At 38.0% G+C, this 21,520-nt stretch overlaps 1 protein-coding gene across 17 annotated transcripts in view; it reads right to left on the bottom strand.

Moving 5' to 3' along the window:
• SLMAP (sarcolemma associated protein) overlaps positions 1-21,520 on the bottom strand; it is a 148,913-nt gene that overhangs the window by 14,883 nt on the left and 112,510 nt on the right. For all 17 annotated transcript variants that reach the window (XR_002823310.1, XR_002823309.1, XM_023727552.1 and 14 more), the window contains 6 exons: positions 18,479-18,538; positions 14,536-14,616; positions 14,191-14,250; positions 4,823-4,945; positions 3,370-3,444; positions 279-599 (listed from right to left, as the gene is read on the bottom strand). Coding sequence is in view for 15 of the 17 variants with exons in the window: in XM_023727552.1 (XP_023583320.1) it covers positions 279-599; positions 3,370-3,444; positions 4,823-4,945; positions 14,191-14,250; positions 14,536-14,616; positions 18,479-18,538 (720 nt within the window). In the remaining 2 variants the exon portion in view is untranslated. The remainder of the gene's footprint in view (positions 1-278; positions 600-3,369; positions 3,445-4,822; positions 4,946-14,190; positions 14,251-14,535; positions 14,617-18,478; positions 18,539-21,520) is intronic.

Here is a 21,520-nt window from a genome sequence, read left to right as displayed (position 1 = left end):
GAAGTCCCATCACCTTGACCTTGATTACTACTTTTTTTTCCTGCTTCACTTTTATAAAGCAAACAAATTTTAATATTATTTAAATAAAATGTAATGTTCTTACAAAATTTTAACTATTGTAGACATGAAGAATATGTTTATAGGCCTAGTATGAGAAACAGTGCTTTATACAACCTATGGCTATCAAAGAGAAAAACAGCCTGAGTGGTTATTCTGTACAAGTTATAAAGTTATCACTGTCAAGATTTAAGAGCTTTACGTAAAATACATTTACTTACCTTGCAACCTTGTTGCTTCCTCTCTCTGCTGGTCCTCACACTGCTGACATCTAAGCTGAAAACTGTTTTGAAGACTCACAATTTCTTTTTCATATTCAGACGCTGCTTTCCGCCACCGCTCAAGCTCAGCTCGCACCTTCCTAAGCTCTTCTTGTAAAGAAGCAATGTCAGTATCCCGCTCGGAGGCAGCCCTTTCTGCTGCTTGATGAAGGAGCAAAATTTCATCTCGAGCACTAAGCAATTCATCTCGAGTGTTTGTGATTTCCTTGTCCTTCTCCTCTCGAAGATTCTCAATATCGATGTGTAACCTCTGCAGTTGGGCTAAAAAGGTATATTTATCCATCATTTTATTAGACCATAGGAATTAGGAATAAAAGAACAGCTCATCCAGGACTGTAGCTACAGCATAGCCCATGCTGTCAGAGATTGTTTTTTCTTTCCCTGATTGTGGTATAATACATATAACAAAACATTTGTCATTTCATCCCTTTCTATGGATACAATTCAGTGACATTAACGGCGTTAAATGCTGTGCAACCATCATCACTATCCGTTTCCAAATTTTTTCATGACCCTTAACAGAAACTCAGTACCCTGTAAGCAATAACTCCCCACTTCCCCCTCCCATATGTCCCAGTAATTGCTAATAAACTTTGGTCATTATGCATTTGTCTATTCTCGATATTTCAGATAAGTGAGATCATACAATATTTGTCCCTCTCTGTCTGATTTATTTTGCTCAGCATAATATTTTCAAAGAAAGCCGCTGTTTTTATTAAACTGTACAGGCAATCATATTTAATGTAGAAAATGTCAAAATACAGATATAAAAAGAAAAAAACCCAAGTGATCTTTATTTCCCACGCAGAGAAAGTTGTGTCTAACTTTGGTATTTATTACTCTAGATTTGTTTTCTATGCATTTTACACATAAAAATATACATTAAGTAGGGGGGATCATAATATATATAGTGTACTATATTCTGCTGATGAGCATCTTCCTGTAACAGAAAATAGTTATGCCATCACCTATTTGACCAATTCTTTCTTTTAGACATTGTAGGCTGTTCAGTTTTTCATCACTATAATGCAATCCAGACAATCTTCCTGGAGTTCCTGGGTGGTGCAAACAGCTAATATACTCAGCTGCTAAATGAAAAGGTTTTCGACCACCTAGAGTCACCTCAGAAGAAAGGCCTGGCAATCTACCTCCAAAAAATCACCATTAGGAAACCCCTATGGAGTGCAGTTCTACTCTGACACACATGGGGTCACCAGGAATCAGAACTGACTCAACAGCAGCTGGTGGTCGTGATTATTTTCTTCGGGTGAATTCCTGGGTCAAGCGTTAAGCAGTAGCAAAACATCTGATGTACCTGATTCACTTTTCTGTTCAAACGTTAATTCCTTAAAGAGGTTTTCTCTGATGATGTGTCTAAAACAGCATTCTGTCATTCTTCAGCCCTTTACTCTGCTTTATACTCCTTCAAAGCCCTTACTGGATATTCATTACATTATAGCTTTATTTGCTTATCGTTTATCTTCTCCACGAGACTGTAAATCTCACGTGTGGAGGGCCTTTGTTTTACTCACTGCTCTATCTCCAATACCTGGCAGAGTAAACCATTTAGAATTACTGAATGAATTGATCAAACGAATAATACTGCCTAGCGAAAGAGGTATATTTTATAAGAATCCGGTTGTATGACCCAGATTTCAAGTGAGCTGGAAATAATTTGTGTAAAATCATAACTTGGTTCATTCTTGGCTACCATAACACAAGAAAGTTACAGGTAGAAAAGTTTCAAAGGAGAGTAAATAAAATAATTAAGAGGATTGAGGGCCAGGAGAGGCTGAAGTTGCCATATAAAAGTTGCATTTTAAGTCTGTAGGAAGGATTGAGGGGCAACACGTTCAAAATCTGAAAAGGTACAATGGCCAGAGATAAGATGACCAGGACGTGTTGTCAAAGTCCTGAAATCTACGTGCTGACACCTGGGCACACTCAATGATGCCTGGGCAAGACAGCTTTAAGAGAAAAGGCAGTACTATGGCATAGAACCTTTAGGGAAAGTTGCCCATACACGGTACAAGATGGAAATAAAGATTCAAATCAGATTTATATAAACTAATGGACAATGGCCTTAAACTATAATATCGTTTTAAAGAGTTTCTAATTTAAAAACGCCCACAATCTATCCCCAAAATTATAATTTGATCATAATAAAGTCCAAAATTTTAAATAACTCAGATGTTCCCTTCAAAAATAAAAACAGAAGACCCAAAAGACTGGTTTTTCTCTGGGACATTTTAGGACAAATATCAAAGGTCTCATACGATGACACCCCATCTTTTCTGAACTGTGATTACTGGTCTATTTCTTCTCACTTCACTTCTCAAGTGAAAATTTCAAATTAACACTGGTTCCTTCTTTGACAATGAAGGTAAATTAAAACTGCTTTGGGAATTTTACATTGGAAAGAAAGACCTCTCCTAGGCATCTCACAACGATAGCCTCCTAATCCCAGGAGCTGCAGCTGGAAGAAAACACCTGACAGGTAATCGGGGGTCTTTCTGGTCATGTCTGTAATGATCCTGTGACAGTCCAGACAAAGAGACAGCAAAATGGTGGCTATGAAGAGCAGCCATTATCAATTATGGCAGTTCAGGGACCATTATTCTACTCCATGTGGTATGTCATTTTTACTGTAATGCAAGTGTGTTATGAGGATCAGAAATAATGCCACCAGCAAGCTGAAAGTACTGATGCACAGAGTAGCTCAAACAGCTTTCTTATCCAAAGACCTTCTCTGTAGTAAGTCATTACATAACCAAGAAAGTGACCACCTTACCACATCCGTATCTTTACCTTTCCATGCCAAGTGTCTAGTATTGGAGTACGGGGGAGCCTTTACTTGTATCTTCTTTAAAGAAAGAAAAAGCCCCACCAAGGCCATTGATAGTCTCAGGTTCTAGGGAAGAACCAAAGCATGAAAAATGGGGACCCTCTGCGTTTGTACTTTCCATTCCTTTGGAGTCACTAAAAACAAATAAACAACAACAATCTCAAACAGACTTGGAGCATTCCATACCTTGAAGAACCTGTATTTGTTTAGTGGATTCTTCAACTTGATTTCGATAGGCTTTTCTTTCTTCTTCCAAAAGAGCTAGAAGTAAAAACACAGTATATCTAATTTTGCGATTAATTAAATATTAAGAATTGAATAGCTGGACATTTCTAAGAAATTCTCTCCTATAAGGTTCTTGAAGGAAACAAAGGTTAGGTAGTAAGTGTTATTATTAGTAGTTAGATAGTTTAATGATTTTAGGAGCACAAAACAGTAGTAAATAGTAAATCTATTCAACTAAGGAGCCCTGCTGGCGCAGTGGTTAAGAGCTCAGCTGCTAACCAAAAGGTCGGCAGTTGGAATCCACCAGCCGCTCCTTGGAAACCCTATGGGGCAGTTCTACTCTGTCCTATAGGGTCGCTATGAGTCAGAAAGGACTTCACGGCAACAGGTTTGGTTTTTATTCAACTGAGCATAGAGTTTTCTAGACCCTATATCACCAAGAATATTTGCTCTTCTTCATATAAAAAGCATTCTTGATAGTTGTTATCAAGATAATCTAAGTATTTTGAGCTTAAATTTAAAACAGACTTAAAATTCTCATGTTTACTGCCAAGCACAAAGTAAGCACTGAGTAAGTAACTGCTGACTGACATCGGTACATTGGTATTATATGCCTGTTTGTTTGCTGAATACTTTTTCATTTTAACTAAATAAATTAGCTTGGACCCTCCAAAAGGTTCAAGTTAAGTGAATACTAATTCTAATTTTTTCAAGAAGCAGAAACAGAAGGAACTAGTAACAGGAAGTTCTTAGTTCCTCCTGGGATGTGACTTCTCCTCCTGGTCAGGAGGGCCGTCTTAGAGAACCCAATGACTCCACAAGCCATTTTCTCCTGAGACTCTCTTAAGGCACTGACTGACTGCAACCAGGTAGTTACTGTGAATGATGAGGAAACCTGTGCTCTAGGGAGCAGCACAGGCTTCACTGGCTATCATATCTATAGCTCACAGAAAAGAGAGTGGTTGGGACATTAGGAGATTGTACACCTTAACCTTGACTGGTTCTTCCCATTTACTGAGGAATATACTATAAAATCACAGGGACCATACATTTTTCTTACCTTACACTGAGTATCTAACATTATGTGTAACTAAAACTTGGAAATTTATATACACTTTTTTTCCTTGTGTTGGCTCACTATTTAACATGTAATTACTACTAAGATCTTCAGTGGGTACAGGCCTCACTTAATCTTCCCATGAGTGCTGTGAAGGAGGAACTGTAACTCGCCCCACTTTACTGACCTGAAACAAAAGTTCAGAGAGGTTAAGTGAATTTCCCAAGATCACATGTCCAATAAAGTTATGGATCTGGAAAAAGATACTATTCCTCTGGACTCCAAGTTTGGGGCTATCCAGTTATATCATGTTGCCTCCACACAGCCCCTAAAGAATCAAAGTAATTTTGATCTCACCTTGAAGTTCAAAGCATTTTTGTTTACTTGCTCTAGCTAGCTCCTGGGCTTCAATCAATTCCTTGCGAAGATGCTGAATTTCTTGTTTTGCCTCAATTTCTGACTGTGCACCCTGCAAGTCATCTGACAAAAACATGTTTATTTTAAAAGCAAGAGTTAGTATCACGCTAAAATCTCTCTACAACCAAAGACTAGCAATCTCTTTTATGTTTAGACATGCATTGTTAAACAACACAGCACTACTGAGTTAAATAAAATTTAGAAGCAAATTATAGTAAGCATTTTAGTCATTTTACCCTAGAGAAAGAACGCAAATACAGTTAAACATATATTAGTATTTAATGGCAATGGTACTATAAATATATATTAACATATACTGAATGATATATTTCATTCATGTAGAGAATATGGAAGTCTTGAAATCCAATGAGATGGGCAAAATGCTATTCTTCACTAATTTTGAATTTTCCTGATAACAAGTCAGAAACATTTCACTTGCAACTTAACTGGAAATGGAAAAACAAAATTGAACTTTTCTTCAAGAGAAAGCATTTTAGCACAATTTTCCCAGTTTTTGGATACAAAATAAAAACTAGGCTGAAAACTCCATCTGGACAGGGACTACGCCCATTTTATCATCACTGTTTCCCCACCACCAAATATGTAACAAATAAATATTTGCTGGATTATTCAATGATTTAACCTAAATGGTTCTATCGAAATAAGTTAGATCCAGCATTACAGCTCAAATATTCCCCCTGCCCCTAACCTCTTTTCTTTCTAGCTACTCTGTTCGTCTTTCATTGTATTAAAACTTTCTGCTACTGAACATTGCCTGGAATAAACATATCGTCAGATAGGACATATTCTTCTAGTGCATTCTATTACTTTGACTTACAAGTATCTCAGACGTAACAGCTTTAACCCATCAAAAAAGAGCTAAGAATAAGTTTTCACAATACAATTACAATAGGTCTTGGATGCTACATACATATATTTTCATACTTTTAGATTATATCCTACTTTTCCCAGTCAAAAATTTTGATTCTGGGTTCATCTTTTCTAGTCAACCTATCAATTCTTCCTTTAAAAGGTCTCTTGGTCTGGGTGGCGGCATGCAGAGAGACATTTTCCAGTGGTGGGGACACTGTCACAGCAACCGTGAAACTTCTCTCACACTCTCAACATTACCCACTGAAACCTGGAAAGGTCCTAGACCCCCATCTCTAGATTTGCCATCAAGTAGAACAATGTCCTTATTTTTAGGAGTATTTCGGAGGGCAGTGTCATGATGCCTACATCTGACTTTTAAGTGTTTAGCAAACAATATCTACATAAAGTCCTTGAAGAGCTAGTTTCCTAGTTCTATGTTGACATTTTGGGCTGGTTAATTTTTTGCTGTGGGGCTGTCCTGTGCATTGTAGGATGCCAGTAACACTCCCTACCCCCAAGAGTCTAATGACCAAAAATGTCTCCAGTCATTGCCAGATGTCCCCTGGAGGGTGAGTCAAATCAAAGCGTATCTTCTCAAGTTATACTCTGCATGTGCATGCTGGCTGAGACTTCTACCACCATCACTCGTTCCTTTACAAGGCCTGGAAGTTGCAGGCTTGGCTGATAAGAAGAGCCGCCACGGTGGGGAAAGAATTCTTCCATGGTGGGTATGCGCAGCCACATGAGACAGTCAGGGCACCCTAACTGTGTTTTTAACTTTGGCAGCAGCCTCTTGTTGTCGAGTTTCACCCCACTGCCACTCATTCTGACCAGCCTGGTTCCTTTTTACAGCTGGATCGTCTGTTGACTCCTTTGTCCTCCCCATTGTTCTTTTTTCTTTCTTTATAAATCCCCTGCTGTCACCTTCCACCCCATTCAGAGAATTCCCAAACTTTGTTACTGCTTTCTATCTGACTAAGTCGTATCATTTCCCCACATCTGCCCCACGTGGCCTGTATTCCACCACACTTGCACTCTTTTTAACTTCCCTCCTGCTTTGCACTGAATTGTGTCCCCCAAACTGTGTTGTAAATCTAGACTCCTATACTTGTAGATGTAATCCCATTTGGGAATAGGGCTTATTATGTTAACAAGGCCATATCAGTGTACGGTGTATCTTAGGTCAAGCACCTTTGAGATATAAACCAAGCTGGTTAGGCACAGAGAGGGAAGCAGAGATGGGAGAAAACAGAAGCCAGGCCACATGAAGATTGCCAAGGAACTGACGAACAGAAGCTGAAAAGAGCCAACAGAGACAGAAAGCTCTCCCGTAGAGCCGGCACCCTGAATTCGGACTTTGAGCCTCCTAAACTATGAGAAAAAAACTTTGTTAAAGCCACTCACTCGTGGTATTTGTTATAGCAGCACTAAGAAACTAAGACATCTCCTGGTAGATGTTATTCCTACTTTGAACATTATCCCTATTTGTAAAGTTAGTGCTATTTTTAAGAAATGCAAGGCTCCCTTTTCCTTCTTAGCATATTCTCACTTATCTTTGAACCACCTCCTTAGAGAAGCCTCTCCTGACCACTGCTACACCCCACCCCTGCCACTGGCCAGGAAGTTAGCCGTGCTCTCCAAAGTTCCTACCACTTATCAAAACACTTATTATACTAGCAATGTATCTCTTTTCTCCATAAGACTGCAACCTCCTCATATGTCTTATCTCTGTGTCTTCAGGGTCAATAAATGTCCCAGGAATAGAGGAACATGATTTTTTAGTTCTAGTTTCCACCCTGCACTGCCAGCTGCATCTCCAGTTCCTAGATGACTAGATAACTGGGACACCTTTGAGTGTGAAAGAAGCACTTCCAACAATTATGCTGGGACAACAGGCATACATGGTTCCAGACAAACCAGAACCTACCAGTCACCCTTCCTGATCAGCATGTGCCATACTAAAATCCTCACTTTCCCCAGCAGGACGCCTCCTCTTCCAGAAATAAATATTTGTGTTAATAACACCACTATCCTTTCAGTCACTCAGAGTTAAATGCCTGAATTATATCTGACTCCCATTTGTCTTCCATATTTGGTTTTTCAGGCCTATGGATTCTAGATGAGATTACCAAGGGAGAGAGAAAATGACATAAATAACAGGACCCTAAACCGGATTTTGTTCTTTCATTTAAATTTCCACAGTAACTATCCTAGTTTAGACTCTCAAGGATTACCTAAGCCTGTACTATGAAATGAATTACATCCCCCAAAATATATGTCATAAATCCTAACCTCTATGCCTGTGGTGAGGGGCCCTGGTGGCACAGTGGTTAAGTGCTCAGTTGCTAACCAAAAGGTCAGTGCTTTGAATCCACTAGCTGCTCAGCAGGAGAAAGATGTTGCAGTCTGCTTCCCTTGGAAACTCTATGAGGGTAGTTCTACTCTGTCCTATACGGTGGCTATGAGTGGCAATAGGTTGGGAATGGGTTGTCTTTATAATGTTAATGAGGCAGGATTAGTGTAGGGTGTGTCTTGAGTTAATCTCTTTTGAGATATAAAAGGAGCAGATTAACAAAGCAGAGATAGAGGAAGAAAGATGCCAAGCCACATGAAGACCGTTCAGGGGCAGAAGCTCAGAAGAGACAAGGACCTTCCTCCAGAGCCGACAGAGAGAGGAAGCCTTCCCCTAGAGCCGGCATCCTGAATTTGGACCTCTAGCCTCTTAAACCGAGAGAATAAATTTCTGCTTGTTAAAGCCGTCCACTTGTGGTATTTCTGTTATAGCAGCACTAGATAACTAAGACAGCATTTGGTACTGGAACAGTGGGTTGCTTCTCTAACAGATACCTAAAATGTGGAAGTGGTTTTGGAATTGGGTAATGGGTAGAGGCTGGAAGAGTTTTAAGGTGACTAACAGTAAAGCCTAGATTGCCTTGAAGAGACTGTTGGTAGAATTATGGACGTCAAAGGCAATTCTGGTGAGGGCTCAGAAGGAAGTGAGGAAAGCTATAGACAAAGTCTCATCTTAGAGAATACATATGGCACCAGCAACAGAATCTTGCTAGAAATGTGGATGTTAAATGTGCTTCTGCTGAGGCTTTAAAAGAAAATGATGAACATGTGATTAGACAATGGAGAAAGAGTGATGCTTTTTATGCAGTGACAAACCTGGATATTTGGCTGAGGAGATTTCTCAGCAAGATCTTAAAGGGGCCACATGGTTTCTCCTTGCCACTTATAATAGAATGTGAGAGGAAAGAGACGGACTTAAAAATGAAGCGTGCAAAATGAAAACAGAACTTAAAGATCTGGAAAATTCCACTGTACAAACTAAGGACATGTATCCTAGAATGTTCACCAAGGATGTGGCTACACAAGCTTTTGTTAAAGACATTAATCCTGTGACTGATGGATCTAACCAACTATGACAGCAGAAAACCCTTCAGCTCAGACTGAAGTGGACAGAGAAAGAACAAAAAGAAAGAATGCTGTCTGCCTCTTGGAATTCTATAGGCAGGAAACAGGCCAAAGGAGCTACATCTGTTGTCCTCCAAGAAAAGAAAAGGACCATCCCTGGAGCAGCTTGCAGAGCAGCAGAACTGAAGAAGCACAGGAAGCAGGGCCTTATTGGTTTCAAAGGGTAGGGCCATGGTCTCCTGGATCTCAAGGGGTGGGGCTACAGTCTCCTAGGTTTCAAAGAGTCAGATCATCACAACTCATTTCCTAAGACAACCTCCAAAATGATTTCCTTACTTCCAGCCTCTACCTACTCCAGTTTATCCAACAAACCTCCCCAAAATACAGGTCTGATCACATCATTCAGAAGCTACTGAATTCTGCCATAACAATCACTCCAACTTATAAAACACTCAAATGAATAAGTTAAGAAACTTTAATTATACTTGTCAAACTCTAAACCCAACCCACATATCTAGCTTGTGATTTTTAATATTTTCTGTTTTTGAGAGGGGATCTCTATCTTTTCTTCTTATAAACACAAACACACACAATGTCTAAAAGACAAGAACTAAAAATACATACATAAATAAATAAAAACTGTAACACTATTGTCACACAGAAAAAAACAGTAATTCCTTAATATCAAGTATCTAGTCAGAATTCAAATTTTCCCACTGTCTCAAATTTCTTTTACCATTGGATTGTTTGAATGAAGATCCAAACAAGGTTCACATATTGCATTTAGTTGAACATCTCTTAAATGTCTTTTAATCTATCAGGTCCCTCATTGTCTTTCTTTGTTTTCCTCTTGCAATTTACTTGTTAAAGAAACTGGGTCGTGTGTCTTACAGTATTTTCAACATTCTAGATTTTTCTGGCTGTGTCCCCACATCATTTAGAGCATGCCCCTGTTCTTCGTATGTCCTGTAAGCTGGCAGCGGGATCTAGAGTCTTGGTCATTTTCAGGCTCAGTTCTCAGTTGTGGATATGTCATAGATGGTGTTACATACGTTCAGGGTCATCTCAAATAATATTTCTTCCAAGAAGCTCAGATTGCCTTTCCTCTTTATCCTCCAAAACAAACAAAAAACCTGAACATTCTCTTTCCTTCTTTTGACAACTGATGGCAACATTCACCAGAAGCGGCTTCTTAACATCTGCACTCCTCCTATCACCAACTTGACTAAGAAACTCCTCAAATCCCAAGGACAGTCTTATCAGACTTTGAAACCAATGGAGTCTCCTGCACAGTTCTCTAAATACAGCAAAATTGTATTAGATATCATCTGTACTGAACTTCTTTTCCTTTTTTTAGGAAATGGTTTCAAGTGTATAGAAACCTGTGATTCAAGTCACATCTTTATTGCTCTTTCAAAAGTGATATAAACTGGTTGAAAATAATATTTCAGGAAAAAGATACTCTAACTATCAACGTTTTATTTACATCTCATGGTAAATGTTTAATCTCCTTTAGATTATTTTCCTAATCTCTTAGATGACTAATGTGAAGAGTCGTACATTATAATTCTAAATCAAGATTAGTTGTGTATTAAAAAGAGAAAAATAAAATTTGAACATAACGATTCAAGAAATCAGGAAGAGGGTTTGAATGAGGAAATAAACAGGCTACTTAACTGTAGCTCCCTGTCTATAGCTCCAAAGGTTAACACTGTGGTCTAATAATTTATACTCTTCCTTTAAGAGAAAAATTCTGCCAGCCTACTGAACCTAATTATACAGATTATAGAGCACAACCATCCATAACCAAGCATAAACCAAATGTTTCTAGTAAGTACCAGAGTATACATCATTTTAAAGAATTTATACAACTCTTAAAAAGAAAACCAATGGATTAAAAAGCCAAACACTGCTATCAATTAAGGCGATGGTGATTGTTTCTTAGAGATTCTTTAAAAATACGCTTGCTTCTAACTGGGTTATTTTTCTTTGCATCTAATCGCTGACTAAATTAATAGTCTGTTGTTAAAATCAAGCTGCAAAATCTTTCAGTAGCTGTTGATAAAGATACTACATACTTCACTAACAAATGTTAAAAATCATACAGAAACGTGAGAAGAGTTTTGGGGGTTTTGTTTTTGTTTTGTCACCTTAAGGACGACTAGGGAAGCTGACCCATTGCCACCGGCGGCACTGAAGTTACTAGTAGCGTTCTCACACTCACCCCACTTTCCGTGCACCTTGTATTTTCCAATCTCTTTCTTTCCCACAACTTCTTCCTCTTTCATCCCCTCTTCCCTAAATCTAACTTCCCAGCCTGTGTCGTGGGCACTTTTACAGATATTGTTTAACCTTCCAATAGTACTCATGGATTAAAAAAAAATTTCCTGACACCTGGCAAAGTAACAAACAAATGTAGTAAAACCTGCGAAAGCCAGAACCTCCATGAGGTAGAAAACTTGTCAGAGAAGGAAAACTCACTGGGTGTTTTGAGGTAGAACTCTTAATAGAGAGTGATAGAAAAGTGGTAAGCACTCTGTCAAAGGCAGAAAACTCGTGACACCCAGAAAAAAAGGCAGTCCTGTTCAGTTCTGGCTCTCACAGGTTTCAGTGTAAATACATTACAGGTAGTCCCCGACTTACGACATATTTGAATTACGATGAACCGCACTTACAACCGCCCGTGTGTTTTTTTTTACATCTTGTTGTTAATAATATGTTGCAGCTGATGTTATTATTCTCATATGTTTATTTGCAGTTGTTCAATTTTATGATTTACTGTTCAAAACACTGCTGGATTTATACGGATACTGATATTATAAGGCAATAATAATGAAAACTAAAAAAAAATGAAGTATTTGACTTAAGTCAAAAAACCGACTTACGATGGAGTTGTTGGAATGGAACCCTGTCATAAATCGGGGACTACCTGTATTAACTGGAAAAGATCTATCACCAACAACTGCTTTTTCTCTAAAAGACAAAGTAGGAAGAAAAAAAAAAACCCCACAATCTTATTCAATTAATGAAGAGTTACTCAGATATCTTCAACAGACAGGTTTGCTTTCATCAGTCACTACCATCATCATCACCCCTGGTGTCTTCAACATGCTGGCTAACATGTTACATTCCCAACACCATGGTAAGTGGTCTACATGCATTATTTCATTTAATCCTCACAATAACCCTATGAAGTAGTTTTTGACAAATGGAGAAACGAAAACACAGAGGAGCTAAGAAATTTGCTTAAGGATGTATTACAAATAAGAGACAGAGATGGGATTGAACCCAGAGCTCTTTGACTCTTAGCTTCTTGGCTAGAGTGTTATTTCCTTAATCTCTTGTGGCTTTATAACTTTGATCTAAGGGGTTTACTATTAACTCATTCATCAAACGTCTGAGTTTTACTAAACACCTGGCATTGTAGTAGGCAACAGGATAAAAAATCAAATCTAAAACAGACTATACATAAAATCACAAAAGTACTAATAATAGCTGAATAAAATTAACACAATTACAAATGCTAATTATAAATGAATCTGAACTTAACTGCTGAAAAGATTTCTATAGTACAAAAGACCATAAAAATAGTTACTTTTGTGTAAGGAGTTTTCATTACTCATTCACCTCTCCTCTTGTTTGTCTATGTTCACACAAAGGCCTAGGAGTCCAGACATTTTTTTCAGTGTCAGTAACAACATTTTATGTAATAACTGTACTGCACTTCTGAGAAGAGCTGTAAATGCTGCTTCCAAGATGAGATTTTTGGACTGTGCAAACATTAACTTACATTTATTATTATGACACTAGAAAAAAGCGTGCCTAATCAACACCACAGGTAACCTGAGAAGGGTGCAGATCAGTAGGAGTCCTGGGAACTACGACCACACTTAAAGACAGGTTGGTAACTGTTGCCTGGGTCAGCAATCCTCAGAGTCTCCCCAGTTGTGGAATTAGATCAAAGGTGGCTCAGAGAGCCATGTGATCGCCAATATCCACAGGGAAGAAAAGAGAAGGCCAGGATGCCCAGACTAAAGAATCCTGAGAGAATGTGGGTAATCTCTTTGCTAACCACCCTCCATCTCCATCATTCCACAACTAGGCCAGCAGCAGGGCCATGCAGAGTGAAACGAAGGCCTCCGCACATAACCTCGAAGCCCAGGGTCTGGACTGCGAGATCCCTTAAGAGCCCCAGCAGAAGCCCAGGCACTCCTCCACGGAGAAACTTCCACGCTGCTCCTGCTGCTCTGGTCTCAGAGAGCTGCCCCAGTGTCAGTCCACCGCCACCACCACGTTCAAACCACTGGGCTGACGTATATGCCTACCTTTCTTATGTATAATCAGGCAATAGTTAAGAGACTAAATGCTGACTATAATAGATTTATTAATAAGCTACCCCAAGGCACTTTATTTTAAAAGCATTTTTATAAATGCTGATTTATTTTCTACCCATTTCATTCTAAACAATTACATATCAAGAAATAAATGTACTTCCTGTTTATAAATGAGACAAGTGAAAGAGTTCATTATATGCACAGTTTATCCTAGCCCCACCTAAGATTCCTCAGCCCAACATTTCTAGAGGAGTGTCCTAAGAACCTGGGGATATTTACTGGAGGATGAGGAAGCTTACAAGTGCTACCATATGATAACAGAGCAAACAGGAGATTCTTTCAAGAAAGTTAATATTTTCACCTTTTCCCAGTTTCTGTTAAAAGTGGTAATAAGCTCCTCTCAGAGACATCACAGCAAACAAAAAACACAGCTGCATTTCATACTCCACCACTTACTGCTTTGCCCTTAGTAACTTTAATTGTTCCAAATTATTCTACGATTTAAATATTTTTATTTGAAACATTGGGCACCAACATCAACACTTTAAATTTTAGTTCCGACTATATTACAGAACCTATCTCTTAACTAAAACTTAACACTTCACATAAAACATGACACTGATTTTGTGGCAAAGGGTGAATCTGATGTCCTGTTTAAAATATTATAAAAACAAGTGAAAGTACCTTTTAATAGAGACACTTTAGCAAAGGGTTCATTTAGGTCTTGCTCATCCATTTGGGCGTCTACATAGGGGGAAAAAAGATAATTACAGACAGTACACAGATCTACCAGTAAACTATCATTATCAAAACAAATAATTGGAATTTATACAGCTTCCAGTTATAGATAACTGGAAGTACTTTTAACAAAACACCCCAGTATTCAAGAGAGTGACTTGAGAAATGGAAGCACTGCTTTTTCACAAAACACAAACTTTGAAATCCCCACCCATATTGATGTGTACACCTAAACTGCTTGGTAGGTCACAATAACATCTGCAGATTTGTAAACATTAGGTTAAAACTCACCTGTAGTGTCGTCGCTGCTTTTTTCCTTGCTTGGACTCAGGGTATCTGATAAATCAGATTCCTTTGCTCTTGCCTGGTTTTCTACCAAGAAAAAAAATTAAAGAAAACTCTCATTACAATTAAACATCTTATATCAATAAGCCTCTGCTTCAGGCTATGAGCGCTCAAAATCTGCCGGCATGCAAAGTACTTTTAAAATTAACTGAGTCACTGAATCTTTTACTTCTTCACCACCCTAGTCCAAAATGGAATGCTGGTTATTACACATAACTCATATTAAATTCTAATGTGGCTCCTGTCGGCTGTGCAGAGGGCCTGGGCTTTTGTTCAAGGCTGTCTACTTGCCAACTGGAAACAAAAATGAAGCTAGCTTTGCTAAAGTATTTAGAGAACTGCAACAAATACAGCAAAATTCTTAAGACAACGTCGACAGTGTATGAAGATGATGAAAGGCAAAGGCTCTGATGCAGAGAAACAATAGCTAGAAGGCTGCCTTAGTGATACTTGTATTCATAGAATAAAACTATAAAGCTCACAATTATTTGTTTTAGAGTGCCATTTAAAGCTGAAAAAATGAACAGCCTTTAATTTCTAAAGAAAATATAACTGTACCTGAACTACAATGAGAAAAACTTAACAATTAAGAAAAGTTTTGAAATTATTTGCAAGTGGTATACTGCCTGATTCAATGAAGTTAAAAGAGACTTCCTAGGCATAGTTTTCAACTAATTGTCCTCAAAATTCCTAACTGTAGGTCCAACAGTTTATTAAAGATGACTGGCAGTGAATTAAGCCCTAGAGCCTCATCTGTAATGGCGCATGTGTGTGGACTACGGCATGCATTAAGACAGTGTCATGGATTGAATTATGTCCCCCCAAAATATCTGTCAACTTGGCTAGGCCATGATCCCCAATATTGTGTGGTTCTCCACCATTTTGTGATCTGATGTAATTATGCTATGTGTTATAAATCATAACCTCTATGATGTTAATGAGGCAGGATTAGAGGCAGTTATGTCAACGAGGCAGGACTCAATCTACAGGATTGGGTTGTATCTTCAGTCAATCTCTTTTGAGATACTAGAGAGAGAAGCAAGCAGAGAGGAGAGGGTCCTCATGCCACCAAGAAAGAACTGCCAGGAGTGGAGCACGTCCTTTGGATCTGGGGTCCCTGTGCTAAGAAGCTCCTAGACCCAAGGGAAGATTGATTATGAGGACCTTCTCCCAGAACCGACAGAGAGACAAAGCCTTCTCCTGGAGATGGTGCCCTAAATTCAGACTTCTAGCTTCCTTGACTGTGAGAGAATACATTTCTATTTGTTAAAGCCATCCACTTGTGGTATTTGTTATAGCAGCACTGGATGACTAAGACAGACAGCATTCACAGAGATGGTCATTTCTCTGATCATATTTCTGTAGTATCTCCTCACTCTCCCACAAGGCTTCAGCCAAGCTTTGTACCCCAGAATTTAGCCATACTCTGCATCCTGTATTAATTCCCACAGGAGCTCTGCTTCAGTCAGGCCAACTTTTTTTACAGGGCTGGTGCATGCCAGCTCATTATGGCCTGCAGTTCTTTCCTTGATTTGATATTTCCCTAACCTCAAAGTCCATTCTCTCTACTTGGCCTATTTATTCTGTAAGATACAGCTTGAGTCCCATCACCTCTAAGGAAGTCTTCTTTATTTCTCCAGCATGCTGCTCTTTTATATTGCATCTTCTCTATGCCATATGTTTTTCCCATTAATCATGTTTTATGTTATACCATTCTGTGTATATAAATCTTATTTCCTTAATGAATAAGGGCATGATTTTTTTTTATATAATGTTAGGTACTTGACTGTGCTGTTTGTGGCAATATGCATCAAAATTTAAAATGTGAATTCGCACTTCCAGTACTTTTCCTAAAGAAATAATAGAGTGCTCATTGCAGTATGGTTCATTAATGGAAAAAACTGAAATTTTATATATATATATATATATAACTTTATATATATATTTTTATACAGAAAAAATTTCAAGGTACACTTACTACTATTAAATAAAGTCTGTTAAAGAACAATGTATATACAATATATATGACCCCCATTTGGATTAAAAATATTTAATTTAGCTATGCATTTTTAGTTGCATATATTTATTCAAGGTTTAGAAAGATCTACAACAGAGATCTCTGTAGTTATTTCTGGAGGTATGGACATGAGGGACATTTACTTTCTAACATCACAGACCAAACCCACTGCTGTCGAGACGACTGGACTCATAGTGACCCTATAGGATAGAGTAGAACTGCCTCATAAGGTTTCCAAGGAGCAGCTGATGAATTTGAACTGCTCACCTTTTGGTTAGCAGCTGAGCTCTTAACCACTGTGCCACCAGCGCTCTCATTAGCCATTAGAGAGATGCAAATCAAAATTACAATGAGACATTATCGTACTCCTGCTAAAATGGCACTGATTAAAAAAAAACAGAAAACAACAGATATTGGTGAGGATGGGAGATTGGAACCCTTACTTTCACTGCTGGTGGGAATGTAAACTGGTACATTTGCATGGACTTACCATAATTTATTGAATGAACGCCCTTATTATTGGACACTCATGTTTTCCTCTTAAAACCACACTGAAACAAACACCCTTCCTTGCACATTTCTCCAAATTGTTCTTTAAGGTAAAAACCCAGAAGTGGAATTGCTGGATCAAAAAGCTTTCAATATATATTGTATAGCCATATTTAAAAAGGAAATCGGTAAAACTGGTATCACATAATTTCAGGCAAATACTTTCTAACCCAGAATACATTAAAAAGAAGCACTAAGGTGGCAAGACGCTTTACTTTAAAGCAGCACTGATTTTTTTCCCCTAAGGCTCTGCTTCCACTTCAAAATGCTGGCCATTCAACCAACTAATCTGAATAGGTATTTAGGTGGTGAAGTAAAAGCTATTTTAAAGTCTGTTCTCATCTCATTTTAATAAGATGAAATAAATCGCTATATATGCTAAAAATAGTTCACCATTCTGAAACTCAATGCCTGTTTGCCAGAACAATATTAGTGATGCATATTCCATGCATTCTTTCCCCAAATATGGCATCTGTAGTGCACAAAATTCAGAATGGAAGCCACCAGATTTCTGAAATAACACCATCCTTTTAAATATTTTTAAAGGCGAAAGGATCCAGTTACTTCCATAAAACAGAATGTTCTGAAATTGAATATTTCAAAACTTTGTTTTCACTCATTGGTTTAACTGACCAAAATGATTGTGAATCTAGTTTAAATTTTATGCTGGCACATTCTGATGAAAGTCCCACATGATAATGAGCACATCCCACTAAATTTATTTGTCTGATTTCCCTATGCATAAAAGTGATTTGACAATATGATGCTTTAAAACTCACTTTTCTGACATTGTAAAAGAAAAGAACAGAATAAACTACATTGGACAATTAGAGGACTATTCATTATAAAATATATTTGACAAAATTATTTTGTTTAAATAAAATTGAGATGTCAAAAATTAAGAAAATATTAATAATGAATTTCAAAACTACAATAACCCCAAAAATGGAACTGGAAGCATTTTTCACCTGTGAAAAACTTGTGTTTGATTAAAAATTTCAGATGAAGGCTGAAAATAATGCTGGGGGTGACAGAGAGAGATCGCAGTGAGTCTGTAAAACTTAGAGAAACCTATCAAGCACTAACTTTCAAAGCTACATACACATACACCATTTTAAAAGAAACTTTTCAATTAACATATCCTTTTTAAAACAGAGGTCCAACTACTGTATATAGTCTCTAATACTGTTCACTGAATTGCCATTTTAAAAGCTATAAAAAGAAAAAAAACTGATGGTTCAACCACAATGACCTTGAAAATACACACCAACCTTCATTACTCCAAAGAACTGTCAAAACTCATAGAAAAATCAGAAAACTAACCTTTTGAAAGCTTTGTTTCTTCTACCACTTTGGTGAGATGCCCCTCGACGATCAGCTTCTCTGCCAAAGAAAATAAACGTTAACTATCCAAGCCCAAACCAAGCAGCGTTTCCCGAACAGGGCAGTGCAACACATTCCATGACCAAATTTAAAACTGACAGCATTACTCCTATTACCAGGCTTGAACAAAAACTTGAACCTGGAAGGAGAACTGAGAGAACTCGGACTATGGTAGAGCAATTAGATTAATGCAGTGAACTGGGGTAGGGGAACAATTTGGAAACACAAGTTTTGCCTTTTCTTTTCATTAATTTTCACCTTATTAAAAAAGTATGTTTTAAAAGACTTGGAACAAACAATCAAATCAACACTCTTTAAATCAAGGATATTAAGTTGAAATAAAGGAATTCTGAAAAGGCATTTTATTTAAATAGAGAAGTGATAAAAATTATGTTATACCAATAGTTTACTTTTCCCTAAGGATACAATTCAGCAGAGATACCTCAGTATTTCAGTAAACTGAATCATTTAAGGAGAATAATTATTGAAAGAAAAAAAGTTTAATTTCTTTTTTGTTTTATGGGGGATTCTCTGTAAATGTATAGTGCAGCTTTTAAAAATAATTTAAATTCAGATTTTCATATTCTGCATTTCCCTGAGGCGGGAGAATGTACCTATTCTTTATATCCCTCGATTTAATCCTGTGTGTCAGTTGGTCTCCTTCAGTTTACACTTTTGCACTGTGTAAGATAATTTCTCTATTCTTTCACTTTTGAACATACTGCAACTTGGTCCACACCCACCACTGAACCACGGCAACTGCTCCACGATCTCCACGGCCTCCTATCTGCCAAGGCCTAGACGGTTCCTTCTCATCATGTTCATTCCCGTTGTGTTACAATTTAACTTACTGTGGCTAACACAACGTGAGACCCTTTGTTTCTCTCCGGAAGTTTTCAGAATCTTTATCCCTGGTGTTCTTAAATTTCAGCGTATTTTTTGTTTTGCTTTTTTAAATTGAAGTGGAATTTCGTAACTTAAAATCGACCATTTTAAAATGAACAATTTAGTGGGATTTAGTCTATTCACAATGTTGTGCAACCACCACCTCTTATCTAGTTCCAAAACATTTTCATTGCCCCCAAAAGGAAACCCTGTAATCATGAAGGAGTCACTCCCCATTCCCTCCTCCCCACAGCCCCTGGCAACCACTAATCTGCTTTCTGTCTTTACGGATTTACCTATTCTGCATGTTTCATAAATGAAATCATACAATATATGGACATTTGTGTTTGCTTACTGTGTGGGCTTTTTAAAATGTATTGTGCTGAGCACTTGGTGCATGATTTCAGTTTAGAAGCTCGTTTCACGAGAATTGTCTCATACTCTATCTCTTTAATAAATTCTTTTTTTCTCCTGCCTACCTCTCCCTAACATCTGCTCTTCTCTCCCTTCTTTCCCTTCTCCCCCTGCCCCGCATCTCTGTAACTCTTATCATTCAGATGTTTGGTCTCTTGGATTAATCTCCTAATTTTATTACATTTTTCCTCCTTTTTTTTAAAAAAAAAAACTATCTTTTTGTTATGTTTTCTGTAATATTTCCTCTACTTTCTCTTCTAATGCTACCGATTCAAAAAAAAAAATCTGGTATCATACTTCTAGTTTTCAAGAATTCTTCTTGCACTCTGCTCCTTTTTCTTATTTCAGCCATAAAACACCTTATTTTTCTGAAGAAATCAGTTATACTTTCTTTGAAGTTTTCTTCTGCTTGTTGCATTTTTTTCCCATGTCCTTCCTCGTCACATTTTCTGTTGGTTTATTATTTGTTTTTTTGTCAAACCATTTTTATTTGGAGTTTCAGGTTCAATTCAGTCCCCCAGGAGAAAAGCTAAACTAGAAGAGGCACCACAGTTTTGTGCCTTGTTCAGTACAGCTTGTAAAACTGTCTGAAGCCCTTGGACTTACACAGTTTACTCTTTTCGAACGTTAAGTACAACTACCCAGGCTTTTGATGCTGAGCTCATGTAGGAAAATCCTGCATGTGAAAGAAGCAAATTAAAAGCACAAAGAAGGAGCTGAAAGGTACTGTCCTGTCCCTGATCCACCGTCCCACTGGCTGGCTCTGTTACCTCGCCAAGGTGGCAGCAGCGTTTATTATTTGTTTTGATCTCTGTGTTTCTCAATGGGGAATTTCCTCAAAAGTGGTGACCTTGGCTGTCTCTTCATATTCAAGGGTGAGGCAATAAAAAGCTGACAAAGTTCTGTGTGCATGAACAGGGCTTGTTACCTGCTGGGTGGCATGGTGGCAGTTTGTTGGGTGACCTTCAACTGTCAACATCAGTAAGTGTTTTCTCTTGGTCTGATTAGCTTCCCTGGAGTGAAATCCTCTAACCTCCTTTCTGAGGAGTGTAAACCTGGTTACCAGTATTCTGGTTCATTACACAGATTTTCACTTATTTTGGCCACCTTTCTTCAGTAAGGTGTTCAGCCATGTCTGATGTACCCCAGGCTAGAGACTCTGTTTTAGCCTCCAGAGAGGAAAAAGCCTCCAATCTTTTTTGTGGGAGGAAACAGGCATCTGTCTGTTTGCATGGACTGGGGAAAGAGAAATGCGGGTCAAAGTATCCCTTTTATAGACTTCTAATCCTTCTGCTTTCAGTACCACCCTGCCCTGCTTCACAGGCACTAAGTGCCTCCGATACCTGAAACACAGTTTTAACTCAGTTTTTCACCTTACTCCACCTTTCTGAGAGCCTTCAACAAGAGAAAATGGAAGCCCAAATCTGTTCCCACTCAATTATCTGTTTTACACCTTCCGTAATTTTTGTTGACAACTATTATCTGCTGTAGTCTCCTCTGTCATTCTCTCCGTCCTTGTGATGCTATCTTTTACAATCTTAACTACTGTCATTTTAGTTGGGTTTCAGGAGGGAGGAATTATAAATGATAGGTCTGTTCATATTTCATCAGACATTTACTATCTCCCTTTTGAAACTCTCCTTTGACTTCCAGGATACCTCTCATTTCTACTTCTTCTATATG

Source organism: Trichechus manatus, unplaced genomic scaffold, assembly GCF_000243295.1.
Source record: "Trichechus manatus latirostris isolate Lorelei unplaced genomic scaffold, TriManLat1.0 scaffold00001, whole genome shotgun sequence".
Classification (NCBI taxonomy): Eukaryota; Metazoa; Chordata; class Mammalia; order Sirenia; family Trichechidae; genus Trichechus; species Trichechus manatus.
The sequence above is the reverse complement of the archived record's forward strand: the minus strand, read 5'-3'. Positions and strand labels throughout refer to the sequence as shown.